At 54.0% G+C, this 13,665-nt stretch overlaps 2 protein-coding genes across 2 annotated transcripts; one reads left to right on the top strand and one right to left on the bottom strand.

The window, feature by feature from the left end:
• Positions 1–349: 349 nt before the first annotated feature.
• Positions 350–3,914, top strand: GGN (gametogenetin). The gene is made up of 3 exons (XM_032390614.1): positions 350–1,941; positions 2,014–2,313; positions 3,290–3,914. Exons 1-3 carry the CDS (start codon positions 350–352, stop codon positions 3,405–3,407), a joined length of 2,010 nt encoding a protein of 669 aa, XP_032246505.1. The 3' UTR covers positions 3,408–3,914.
• Positions 3,915–4,004: 90 nt separating this feature from the next.
• PSMD8 (proteasome 26S subunit, non-ATPase 8) lies at positions 4,005–10,771 on the bottom strand. Its single transcript, XM_032390615.1, has 7 exons — positions 10,398–10,771; positions 9,298–9,370; positions 9,078–9,180; positions 7,635–7,800; positions 6,551–6,651; positions 5,282–5,393; positions 4,005–4,551 (listed from the first exon to the last, which is right to left on the bottom strand). The coding sequence occupies exons 1-7, from the start codon at positions 10,758–10,760 to the stop codon at positions 4,414–4,416; spliced, it is 1,056 nt and encodes a 351-aa protein (XP_032246506.1). The 5' UTR covers positions 10,761–10,771; the 3' UTR covers positions 4,005–4,413.
• Positions 10,772–13,665: the final 2,894 nt, after the last annotated feature.

The following is a 13,665-nucleotide window of genomic DNA, read 5'->3' as shown; positions in this document are numbered from 1 at the left end:
TGTAGGGATGTGACCTGAGGGACAAGTTGGGGTAGGGTGAGGGGACAGGGACAGAACCTTAGTACACTAAGAGAATGGAGCCTAAGTGTCTGAACAGCAGCTGAATGGGGCCATGAGGAAGAAGGTATGACGGTAGTTGATTGGGGCGATGGGGAAGAACGCTTGAGCTTCGAGAGTCAGGGAACAGGAATGCGGGTAGCGACTGGTGCCTGGGTGGATCTTGGAACACAGGGGCGGGTCTGGGGTGGACGGGTAGGACCAAATACAACCAGCCTCTTGGAGTCCCCACAGTTTTAGCAAACTGACTGGCGGAAGTTTTTCTGACCACAGTCCCCGACCTCCGTCAGAAATGGGGAACGTGCAGTCGGAGCCGTCTGCGGGCGGGAGCTCCCGAAAAGAGCAAGCCTCGGACCGCTCCTCTGACTCCCGCCGGACGTCCCTGGTGGAGCCCGAGGTGACCCCCTCTTCCCCAGCCATGCGCCTGGCTCGCGGGCTGGGCGTCTGGTTCCCTGGCAGCTCCGCGCCCCCGGGAATCCTGGTACCCCCGGAGCCCCAGGCCTCAACCTCGCCCCTGCCCCTGACCTTACAACTGCCCTCGCCAGTGACGCCCCTTACAGAGGAGGCGGCTGCGGCCGCGGTCTCCACACCACCCCCGCCCCCCGTGGGGACCCTGCTGCCCGCGCCGTCTAAGTGGCGAAAACCCACGGGCACTCGGGTGCCCCGGATCTGCGGTCTGCTGGAGGCGAGCCATCGCGGCCAGGGCGATCCTCCGAGCCTCCGTCCGCTGCCGCCGCCGCCCCGGCAACTAACTGGAGAGGACCCCAACTCTATCCCGAGGACCCCATCCCCTACTCAGCCGCCCTTGGAGCCGCGGAAGCTGCCACCACCGCCACCTTCCGACCGGCAGCCCCCGGACCACCGAATCCTTCCTGCTCTGGCCACACCCGCCACACCCCCCACAGAAAGCCAGGTCGGGTACGGCAGCGAGGGCCAGACGGCCGTTGGAGCCCGCAGAGGGGCGCCTCCCCAAGCGGGCGAGGGCGAAATGGCCCGGCCTACGGTCTCCGAGTCCGGCTTGAGTCTGCTGTGTAAAGTCACCTTCAAGTCGGGGCCCACTTTGGCCCCTCCGGCAGCCTCGAGTTCCTTAGCGGCCAAAGCCTCGCTCGGGGGCGGCGGGGGCGGCGGAGGCGGAGGACTCTTCGCTGCCGCCTCGGGTTCCATCTCTTACGCTGAGGTCCTGAAGCAGGGGCCCCTGGCCCCTGGGGCCACTCGACCCTCGAGAGAGGTCCCTCGGGGCACTCAGGAAGCAGAAGGCGGTGATGGAGACGGCGAGGGGTGTTCTGGACCCCCCTCGGCGTCTGTGTCCCACGCCAGGACCCTTCCGCCGCCACCGTACACCACCTTTCCAGGCTCGAAGCCCAAATTTGACTGGGTGAGCCCTCCCGACGGCCCCGAACGCCACTTCCGTTTCAATGGATCCGGCGGCGGTGTCGGGGTGCCCCGACGGCGGGCGGCCGCGCTCTCAGGGCCCTGGGGCTCCCCACCGCCTCCGCCAGGGCAGACGCACCCAGCTCCCGGGCCCCGGAGGCCTGCACCGGCCCTGCTGGCGCCGCCTATGTTCATCTTCCCGGCGCCCACCAATGGCGAGCCTGTGAGCCCGGGGCCGGGAGGCCCACAGCAGGTGCCACCGCCGCCGCCGCCCACGCCACCACCCACGCCGCCTCCCGCGCCGCCGCCGACACCGCAGCCGCCCGTGCTCCAGCCGACGCCGCTGCCCGTGGCCCGCCCTCCCACCCCACGCCCGGGCCACTTGGAGGCGGCGCCTCTGGCTCCCGCCAGGGCTCCCACTCTGCCCCTCGCTTTGGCTGCCGACCAGGCCCCGGCCCCGACCCCGGCCCCGACCCCGACCCCGGCCCCGGCCCCATCCCCGGCCCCGGCCCCATCCCCGGCCCCGGCCCCGGCCCCGGCCCCGGCCCCATCCCCGGCTCCAGCTCCCACCATAGCGGAGCCAACGCTCCCTGCGCCCGCGCCCATCAAGTCCCGCACGCGCAGGAGCAAGGGTCCCCGCGCAGCCCGAGGCGCGACCCGTGAGGATGGCGCACCCGGAGACGGTCCTCGCGAACGTACTGCAGCTACCGTGACAGACAGTGGTGGTGGAGGGGGTGGTGGCGGCGGGACGCCTCCAGCGGGAATGGCTAACACGGGCACCACACGCCACTGGCCGCCCTTCCAGGTGCTTAACTCTTGTCCCTACAAGTGTTACTGCCGCCACCAGCCGCGTCACCGCCGTCTGCCACGCAACGTGTCTGCCTGGTGAGGGAAGGTCGTCGGGGAGTAGGGAGGGGAGGGCATACCCCTTGAAGTCCTGAACCCGACCTTCCCGGATAGAGTCCCATTCAGCCCTTTGGAGTCCTGACCCCAGCTGACCCCCGACTCCTTCCTTGGCTGTATCTCAAACCCAGCTGAGCTCCAATCCTTCAGGACTAAGAGAAAACTTGACACCATACTGACCCCTGACCAGGGACAGGGAACACCTTGGTCCAGCCTCTTGGTATACAGATCTCCAAGCTGACTGTTGGCCCTGTGACCTTCTGGAGTCATCAGGGAGGGAAGCTGGTGCCAGCTGGACTGACCCTATTCACAGCCTTAACCCTGTCCGAGGGCACCAAGAAGGACCATGTCCCAAGCTTTTCAGGGATAGGAGCAGAGATGAATGCATACCTCCAAAGAAGTCCCTGACCCCTCCAGCCTATGGCAACTTCTCCTGACTCTGGGTCCCAAGGCTTTGGCAGCCAGAGGGCACTGATGTCCCAGTCCCTGTACTGCAGAGGCTATTCCCGAGTCCTCAGACCCAGAGGAGTTATCTTTCAGTTACACCCTCCCCCTATACACACACACACACACACACACCCCCCCCCCACGCTCCCCCCCCCCCCCCCCCCCCCCCCCCCCCCCCCCCCCCCCCCCCCCCCCCCCCCCCCCCCCCCCCGGTCACCAGGATTTATAGGACCTTGGCTCCCAAAGATTCTGAATCACTGAGAGACTCTCTGCTCTGGACTCCTTGGGGGGTTCAGTAGGGATGGGCCAGGTAGGGGAGAGGGGAGTACAGGACACTGACACTATCACCAGCCCTTAGCCCCCTTTCCTAATTTAAGTGCATACAGCCCTGCCCTAGACTGCCTTTGTGATATTCATACATGGCCCCTCATATAGATGCGGAAAGTGAAACCTAGAAGGGGAAAGGGCTTGGCCACATGACCAGGCCCTGCTGATTCTACCCTCCCTCTAGGCTGAGCACGCCCACCAACCACCTGAGTGAACCACCCTGGGTTGCCACCATCAAGCTGGCTGGCTCCCTGGTGGCCGGGCTGGAGCACTACGACTTGCAGGCCACGCATTCCAACTGAGTGCAGTCTGCTCAGTGCCCTCTGCCTCCCACTCCTTGACAATAAAATAACCATCCAGATGTCTAGCTGTCAGTCACTTGCTTAGGGTTGAAGGGATGGAGTGGGCTAGGGCAGAGGCCTCCATGAAAGCACATCTTAGAAACAGTTAAGGAGACTGGACCCAGAACAGCAGTGACGGAGGTTCCAGGCATCCGGCACCTGGACTGATGGGCCCGGGGCTGAGACAGTCCCATTACCCTTGATACCATCAACCCCATTTCTGAGCCAGTCTGATTGCAAGCTGAGATGTTGAGCACAAATCCCTTTGGAAAGCAGGAGTTATCACTCCCTTTATACAGATGTGGAAACGGACTCTGGGAGACTTTGTTGAAAATCCCACATCCCACAGATGGCTCAGCCAGATTTGAACTCTGCCTTAAATACCTTCTCGAGAACTTCAAGGCAGGAAACACAGCCTGGGGCGGTTCAGAAGGTCCTAAGTTACAGCACTGGCTCAGGAAGGGTGGGGACCAGGGCAAGCCCATGCCAGCACCCATACCTATCGTTCCACAGAGGTCTCAAACTGGTAGCCCACAGACGGGTTCCATTTCGCACGTCATTGAACAAACTGGTTTAATTGCAAACATCTTAAAAATTGTGACGCGTCACCCCCTTCGCTGAAAAACTCATGCCTTGGCCTGGCATTCCTGTGGGTCCACAGCTAGCTGCAACCCCTCTACCTGGAACCTGGGCTCCCCTGCCACTGGGCCCCTGGGATGGGCTGCCATCGGACAGCTTCAGCCATGGCCGCTGGACAGAAGCTGACCCAAAAGAGGGTTATCTCAGCTCCCAGAGGGCCCCCAAACTTCTAAGTTCTCCCGAGATAAGGAACTTGTCTCCCCACCATTCCACCCGGGGAGACAAGGGCCTAGAAGAGAGAATGTCAATCCACCTTTATTGGAGGAAGCCCTGCCCTGCCACTGCTTTAAATACGGCAAGCCCGGCCGCAGCCCGGCGCTGGGCGGGCTCAGACGATCATCTCCAGCTGCCGGGCATACTCGATGACCTGCTTGGCCAGTTCCGTGGAGGGGATGGTGGTATCTTCTGGCTTCTGCTGCTGGCTGGCAAAGCTGTAGTAGTTGTTGAGGCCCAGAACCCACCCTCGCTGCAGGAAGGGAAGGGTGACAGATGGGTGGGGTGATTGCACAGGCTACCCCCCACCACCCCACAGAGCCAGCACGTGCCCATGCGGGCCCTGGCTCCCGTTCCTCGCCACCCCTACTCTACCCACACAACTCTAGACCAGTAACTTCACCTATCTGTGCCCCCGTTTCTCCATGTTTGAGACAAGGACTCTCATCACACACCTCTCTGGGTCTGCTATGAGGATTCAGTGAATCAACACCTCTAAAGTGCTGAGAAGTGTCTGGCCATGTAAATGATCACTAAATATCAGCTGTCACCATAGCTCAAATTCGATTTCACCTCTTCCAGTCTGGCCTTGACCCCCCTCGGTTACCGGGGTCCCTACACCCCATGCCCCAATGTCTCCAAGGGCACTACTCCTGCATAAACAGCCCAGGCCAAATGAGGCAAAGGCTTGCGGAGAAAAACTCTAAGGAGTTCTGTTAGGGACAATAGCTCAACAGGTACTGAGCGTCAGTGTCCACCTCCACCTCCTGCCAGGTGCTCATGCTAAGCTAAGCTCATCCCACATGTTAAATTCTAGCCCCACTCTACAGATCGGGAAACTAAAGCTCAGAGAAGTTCAGCAACCTGCCTGTGGTCTCACACCTGGATTTAAACATGTGCAGTTCTGCTCCAGAGTCCCTCCAGCAAACCCTCCTATGAGTGCACCCCTGGCCCCAGAGCCCCTCGCCCTGCGCCCCAGCCACCTTCTTGGCGTAGTCGGTCATCTTTTTGGGTGTGTTGAAGAAGAGGATCCGGGTGGCCTCAGTGAAAAGGATTTTCTCATAGGCCTTCTCGATGCACCCAGCAATCTCATCCCTGAGGAAAGACAAGGCTCTCATTACTGAGCACAGACAACTCTTCAGGCCTTGTCCTCCCAGGCCTGACACGTGTGAGTTCTGACAGTTCAGCACTGACAGCTGGAACATGCTTCCTGCCCTGTTTCATCCAGGCTTGGAGAGGGGGAGGAGCTTGACCAGAGTTGCAAAGCCAGGGCAACAGCAGGGTCCAGATCTCTGAGACTCCTGGGCTCAAACTCTGAATCCCACTCCCAGCACGAGGACTTCAGGCTGTCTGAAACCCAGCCTGGGATTCACATGAGGGGATCTCTTTACAGAAACTCCCTCCCCCCACACACAAGGATGCTGTGCCCCATTTCTAGATCTGATCCTGGGAGGGTTCCTTGCCACCCGTTAAGAGGCATCAAGATCAATAATGAAGTAGAAAAACATCAAAGGATCAAGTCACTGAAAATGAAGGAGTTAGCTCCAGGGAAAAGTTAGTAACAGGGAGTGTGCACCCATTTCTGATGTATTTTATCTCTTAGACCCAGTGGCAGGTATACAGACACTCATTATATACTACTCCCTGTTCATTTTGGAGAGCCAAATATTTCTCATTTAAAAATAATCTAAACTCACTAAGCTACCTCTCTTCACTTCCACAACTCTGAGCTTGGTTTTGCCATCCAAGAAATGGAAACCCATCTCAGTCTGGCACTTTGCCTCCATGAACTGGCTCTGCCACCACCTGGACCCTTTTATTCTTCAAGGGATGTGTAAATGTCACGCCCACCTGCCCATGTCATGTCACTAGTGCATGGAGCAACCCCTGAGCAGGACTTAATGGCCCCATTCTAAGGAAGAGGAAACTGAGAGTTCCACAGTTTAGGAGACCTGAGGTGAGACTGGAGCACTTCTAAGTCAGGCAGCTTGGGTCTTGCCTGCTGAGCACTGTCTGGGTGCCAAGCCCAAGCCCGGATCATATGGGCACACAGATAAGCGGCCCACAGTGAGATGTGGCCTGTATTCCACAATCTCATGACAAGTTCCAGTTCATAGAAAAGGAGAACTGATGTGCCCAACCTCTCCAGACCACAAGTGACCAGAATGAGATTCAACTCAGGGCTGTCTGACTCCAGAGTCCAAGCTGTTTCTGAACCCCACAGGACCCTGCCCACCACCCCCCACACACACCTGATAGTGTCAAGCAGGATGTCAATGAAGAAGGTATAGCTCTCAGCAGGGATGTTGCCTTTGGCCAGGAACACCTTGTTATAGCTGCCCTCCATCAGGTACTGTAGAGGCCAGGGGTGGGGAGGAAAAGAGCATGAGGAGCAGGTAGCATACGGGCCTATCAGCTGAGGCCTCACCACATTCCCAGTGCCTCCATAATCCCCTCTGCTATAACACCCTTAGCGTACAGTCATGCATTCCCCAGGCAGACTGAGCACCTTCTCTTCCAGGAAGCCCTCCCTGGTTTGTACACATACACACACGCACATTCTTTCTCCAAACTGCCCTGGGCTGATAGCTAATTATCTTATCTATTCTCCAATCACAGGAGGGAGACAGAGCGGGATTCACCCCGAGCTCATTCCTCCACTCCTTTGCTTGAGTTGTGCTGCGGGCCATAACTGCTCTCTCCCATTTTCTCATCACAGCAAAATCCTCCCAGGAGACGTCAGCTCTAGGAACTACTTCCTAACCTTCAGTACTAAAGCTCTTCCCTGACCATGCTCCCCTTGTTCTAGAAATACTGTCATCTTTGCTTACCCTCAGCCACACCAGGCATGTTTCTGCCTTGGGACCTTGGACTGGCTGCTCCCTCTCCTCGGTTCACTTCCCCCCAGATGTCCACATGGTTGGGTTCGTCACCCCTCTCCAATCTTTCTCAAATCTCACCTTTTCAGCAAGGCCTTCCCTGACCACCCTACAAAAAAATTCACCCCTGCCCCGACTCTCCACCCTCCTTACCTTTGTTTTACTCCATAGCACTTAACTTCTTACAGACCACATAGATTAATCTTTTTGTTTACTGTCTACTTCCTCATCTGAATGTCATGCCCACCAGATCCCGGATTTTAATCTGTTTTGTTTGCAGTACAGTCTGAAAACCAACCACATGGCACATGGCTGGGGCTCAACAGCTGTTGGACAAATGAGCAAATGAGTCCCTGCACTAAAAGGTGACTCCTGCCCACTCCTCCAGGAAATCTTCCCTAATGTCTGCACCTGCACCATCCCCTTCAGATCCCCCCACCCCCTTCCCCAGCCTCACTTGCTCCAGGGACACAGGATGCTTGATGTATACATTGGTCTGGATGTCTTTGGCAGGCAGCCGCTCCAACTCCGTGTGGAACTCAGCCACCCGGTTCTGGGACAGCAGGAAGAGGAGGTTGAGGCCCAAGAGCTGGTGCATGTAGGCTGACTCGGGGAGCTGCTCCCTGTGAACCAGGGTGGGAGAACCAACTGTAAGGAGGGCTTAAGTACCTGCGAGCCCCCCACTCCAGGCTCCAGGGACCCTGATGTCTGCCCTGTGCTGTCTCCTTGCAGAAGTATCGGGTCTTGGGTTTTCAAATGAAACTGAAGCCCAGAGAGGTATGAAGAAGTCACAAGTCATATGGGTCCAAGCAGGTGACCTCACTTCAGTAAAGTGACTCAGCCTCAGTTTCCCCAACTGTAAAATGAGTACTACCACAGCGTCCATCTCATAGAAGGTAGGTCAAGTGAATAAAGGTTAAGTGAATTAAATGACTTAACCCAGGTACAGTGATCGGAACAGTACCTGACTCAAATAAATACTGTGCGTTAGCTATGATTATGATATTAAGAGTTATCACCCTTACTTTAAGAGGGGAACTGAGGCATAGGGAGGTGAAGTCATTTGCCCAAGACCACATAATCAGGAAGCGGCAAAATTAGTTTCAAACTCAGGTTTGGGGGCGCCTGGTGGCTCAGTCATTAAGCGTCTGTCTTCGGCTCAGGTCATGGTCCCAGGGTCCTGGGATCGAGCCCCGCATCGGGCTCTCTGCTCAGCGGGGAGCCTGCTTCTCCCTCTCCCACTCCCCCTGCTTGTGTTCCCTCTCTCGCTATCTCTCTGTCAAAAAATAAATTAAAAATCTTAAAAAAACAAACAAACAAACAAACTCAGGTTTGTCTGACTTCTGATGTCAAATTCTTAATCATTAATCCATGCAGGCACCACTGAGTTAAAAAACATTAAGTTTTATATTCAACACATATTCAGTGAATCCCTGCTCTGGGCCCAGCCTCATGCTAGGCAGTACCAGAATGCAGCCGTGACCAAGACACCTCTGACTTTAGGAGTTCAGTGGGAGAGACTGGGCTGGGATAGGGGAGGCAGAGTCAGAGGGGTCATGGCTGATAGAGCATTGGAGGCTGCAGGAAAGTCTGGTCTAGAGCCTGAGAGCTATGGAGAGCCATGACAGGTTCCAACCAGGGTATCGACATTGGTCAAATTTTAGTGCCACAAAGATTCTACTGGCTGCCATGGGGGATGAATCTGGTACAATCCCAGGATAAGGACCTCCAGGGCAACCCCCCACCCCCCGAAGCCTCAGGGGACAGAGCTAGACAAACAAGGAGTTCCCAGGTGAACAAAGATGACCTGAGTGGCTGGAGAACCAGTGATAAAAAAAAAAAAAAAAGCAACCATATGACCCCCTGCCCACACCCAATCAGGGGCAGGACCCATCCTCACTTGTAATCGAAGTAGTAGCATTTGAGCTGGGCCATGTAGCGCTCGAAGGAGGGAATGTCCTTGCGCAGGATGCTCCACTGGGCCCCAATCTCCAGAATGTCACCTGTGGGTGACAGGGCAGGTTCTCAGGAGGTGCCTGAGTCCCTCTCCTGACCACCACTCCTGCCATTCCTCCAATCACCCTCAGCCCATCATTCCCACCTGCCCCAATGACACTCACGGGCCAGAATGAGCTGCTGTTTGGTCAGCTTGGTCCCTGTGGTTGGCAAGAAGTTGAGCTCCAGCAGAACCAGCTGACAAGGAGAGCAGAGAAGGAAGGAAAGAAAGATGGGACCTCAAGTACAGGTTACTTACTTTTGCTAAGCCTTAGTTTTCCCACCTAGGAAACAGAACTAATCATCATCCCTGACTCAAGGCTGTTGTGTTTTAAAGGAGTCAATCCTCAGAAAGCACTCAGAAAAGGGCCTGGGCACACTGAGTGCCCATTTAGGATGACCTCATGTTACAATTATTAATAGCCCCACTGGGGAAACAGGAAACACCCTCCATGCCTGACTCAATGGAATCAAGGGGGTGGGGGGGACGCTAGCACCTTTAGTTCTTGGCAGGCCTTTTCCACAATCCACTGGGTTGGGCCCAGCTACACCTCCCATCCACCCCCAAATCTACACCTGGGAGGGAAGGGAGCTAACATCCCCCCATCGTCCAGCCCACACGTCACTTATCAGACACGCCCCATTCAGAGGCTTAGTTCAGCCCACAATACTTGTACTCTTTCCCAAACACGCTCGGTCTGAAGCACCCTGAGCACCATTCTGGTCCTCTCCTATAAGAACATTTTTTCTAGATTCAGTCCTGTCCTCAAAACTCGGCTGCCCCACCTCTCCCCAGATGCGTCCCTAAGTCCCAGATCTCTCAGACCCTGACTTGGGTCTGCTCTAACCACACAACCCTTCATCTCAGCCTTCTTTCATCACCCTGTCCAGTCCTCATTCCCCACTTGCTCTCCTCAAGAACCCACCATCAGAAAAACTCCCAATACTCCCATCCTGCCGCTCCAGCCAGCTAAGCCTCCAAACACCAAAACTTTAACCCCTCACGTAGTTATGCCTGAACATTTCCATCACTGCCTCCCCCACCGCCCCCGCACTGTGGGGCCGTGTTTGATCCGTTTCAAACCTCTTCTTCACCCCTCTAAGCTCGCCCTTTGGCAGTTCCGAATCCTTCACCCTACTGGATCCCCCAACCCGTCCTGGTGTCGCCCGTGACCGGGAACTCGGCTAGGTCTAGACCCCTCGTAGCGGCCCCGCCGAACCCTACCTTGAGACGGCCCAGCTCTTCACCGCACTTGCTAAGATTGGGGCTTTTACGGTTCCATTCGCCCTTAAGTTGCTCGTACATGCCGGCTGCGACCTGCAGGACTGCACCCGAGGCCGCCGCAGGGCCCGAGTTCGAGGTGCCCGGCGCCCCGTTCACCGCCGTGGCCGCCATCTTCCGTGATGCGGCAAACCTCCGGCCCGATTTACGGCAGCGTCGCCTACAGGCGCTCACCCGGCGGAAGTGGGGCCGGGAGGTGGAGCCCAACGCCGGGGGCGGGGCTACGGCTGCCGACCTCCGCCCGCCGCGGTTCGCGTTCAGGCGCTCTCGGGGAGGTGCCCTTGGAGTCCGGCCCTTAATGAACATGTCAGTCAGAGCTCCGCCTCGGCTGTCATTCAAGATGGTGACCGGAAGTCCCCTCCTGCCCTAACTGAAAATGGCAGCGATAGCAACGCTTCCCCGCCTCCCGTAACCAATATGGCTGCCATGGCTTCAGCCCAGGCGTTCGTGACGCTACGTTTCTGTCTTCGAGGTTCCACCTTCACAGAAGCTTCTTTAAGCCAAGAGGGGGCGGTAGTGGAGCTGTGCCATTATTTCCATTTTATAAACAGGCTTTGAAAGGCTGGGTAACCTTCCCAGAGACTAACCGCTGAGATTTGAACCGAGGTCTTTCTCTCTAGTCTCTCAGTGCATCCTTCTACATTTTCTCCAGGCTTATAAAAATATGCACAAACTTTACAAAAATCATCCAGTCTTATGCCTTAAATACCGCATATACGCGGAGGATTCCCATTTTTTTATCCCTACTCCCGATTCCTCCGTATATATCACACCTGCCTATTCAACATCTCCCCTTTTCTCAAACCCAACTCTTCGGTCTTCTTTAGAATGTCAGCTCCACAAAAGCAGGGATATTTATCGGTGTTCTTTATTTATGTATTCCCAGCATGTGGTACACAGTCAATGAATATTTGTTGAATGAGTGAATGAATGGATATGTAAAATCACCTGTGTTTTTAAAAAGTTTTTTTAGAAGTTTTTATTTCAATTCCAGTTAGTTAACAGTGTTATTTTTAAAAGTTTTAAAACAAAAACTGAATCGTGCTACACGTATTTTTGAAAAAGCAAACATGTTTGGGGCGCCTGGGTGGCTCAGTCGTTAAGGGTCTGCCTTCCGCTGGGGTCATGATCTCCAGGTCCTGGGATCGAGCCCCACATCAAGCCCCACATCGAGCCCCACATCGGGCTCCCTGCTCGGCAGGAGGCCTGCTTCTCCCTCTCCCACTGCCTGCTTGTATTCCCTCTCTCGCTGTGTCTCTGTGTCAAATAAATAAAATCTTTAAAAAAAAACAAAAACAAAAACATGTTTGAGAACATGTTTTCAATTCTTTTGGGTAATAAACCTAGAAATGGAACTGCTGGGTATGGTAATTCTATGTTTAACTTTTTGAGGAACCACCAAACTATTTTCCACAGCAGCTGAACCATTTTACTTTCCAACTAGCAACATATATGTGTTCCAATTTCTCCACATCATTGCCAACACTTGTTCTATCTGTTGTTGTTACTTAAATTATTATAGACATCCTAATAGGTATGATGAGATATATCACTATGGTTTTTTTTAATATTTATTTTTTTATTTTAAAGATTTGTTTATTTTAGAGAGACAGAGAGAGAGAGACAGAGAGAGAGAGACAGAGAGAGAGAGACAGAGAGAGAGGTGGGAGAGGGACAGAGGGAGAGGACAGAAAGTCTCAAGCAGGCTCCACCCTGAGCGCAGGGTCCTACCGGGAGCTCCAACCCATGATCCTGAGATCATGACCTGAGCCAAAACCAAGAGTCATACACTCAACTGACTGCACCACCCAGGTGCCCCTTAAGATTTTATTTTTAAGTAGGCTCCACACCCAACATGGGGCTTGAACTTGTGACCCCGAAATCCAGAGTCACATACTCTACCCACTGAGCCAGCCAGGTACCCCAACTCTCACTATGGTTTTGATATGCGTTTCCCTGATAACTAATGATGTTAGACATCTTTTCATGTGCCTATTGGCCATTTATATATCTTCAGAGAAACGTCCATTTAAGTCTTTTGCTCATTTTTAAATTGGGTTGTTTGTGGGTTTTTTGTTGTTGAGTTGTAGAAGTTCTTTTTATTCTAGATATTAGTCTTTTAAAAAATATTTATTTATTTGAGAGAGAGAGAGAAAGAGATCATGAGCGGAAGGGGCAGAAGGAGAGGGAGAGAGAATCTCAAGCCGACTCTGCACTGAGCATGGAGCCAGACACCGGGTTCGATCTCACAACCCTGAGATCATGACATGAGCTGAAATCAAGAGACGCTTAACCAGCTGAGCCCCTCGGGCGCCCCTCTAGATATGAGTCTTTTTTTTTTTTTTAAGATTTTATTTATTTATTTATTTGACAGAGAGAGACACAGCTAGAGAGGGAACACAAGCAGGGGGAGTGGGAGAGGGAGAAGCAGGCTTCCCGTGGAGCAGGGAGCCCGATGTGGGGCTCGATCCCAGGACCCTGGGATCATGACCTGAGCCAAAGGCAGACGTTTAACGACTGAGCCACCCAGACGCCCCTAGATATTAGTCTTTATCAGACATACAATTTACAAATATTTTCTCCCCTTCTATGGGTTGTCTTTTCACTCTCTTTGATTCAGAAAAGTTTTTAATTTTGATGAGGTTCAATTTGTCTGCTTTTTCTTTTGTTGCGTGGACTTTTAGTATCATACTTAGGAAATCATTGCCAAATCAAAGGTCAAGATTTTCACCTGTTTTTTTTTTTCTTTTTTTTTTTTAAGATTTTATTTATTTATTTAACACAGAGAGAGAGAGAGAGAGAGAGCACAAGCAGGGGGAGTGGGAGAGGGAAAAGTGGCTTCCCGCTGAGCAGGGAGCCGGATGCCGGGCTCGATCCCGGGACCCTGGGATCATGACCTGAGCTGAAGGCAGATGCTTAACCAACTGAACCATCCAGGTGTCCCTTTCTATTTCTTCTTGAGTCAGTTTTGGTAGTTTTTATATTTTTTAGAAATTTTTCATTTCATCTAGGTTATTCCATTTGTTGCTGTACAGTTGTTCATAACATGCTCTTATAATCATTTTTATTTCCATAAAGAAGAGATAGATCAGGGGCACCTGGGTGGCAGCCTGAACGGACTAAGGACAAAACATGATATTATCACATTTTCCTTATTTGCATCAGTGCAGTTAATATTGTTGATGAGTCTTTACTGCTGATTATTGTGCCA

Source organism: Phoca vitulina, unplaced genomic scaffold (genome assembly GCF_004348235.1).
Source record: "Phoca vitulina isolate PV1807 unplaced genomic scaffold, GSC_HSeal_1.0 scaffold58, whole genome shotgun sequence".
Taxonomy (NCBI): domain Eukaryota; kingdom Metazoa; phylum Chordata; class Mammalia; order Carnivora; family Phocidae; genus Phoca; species Phoca vitulina.
This window is presented reverse-complemented; position numbering and strand designations above follow the sequence as displayed.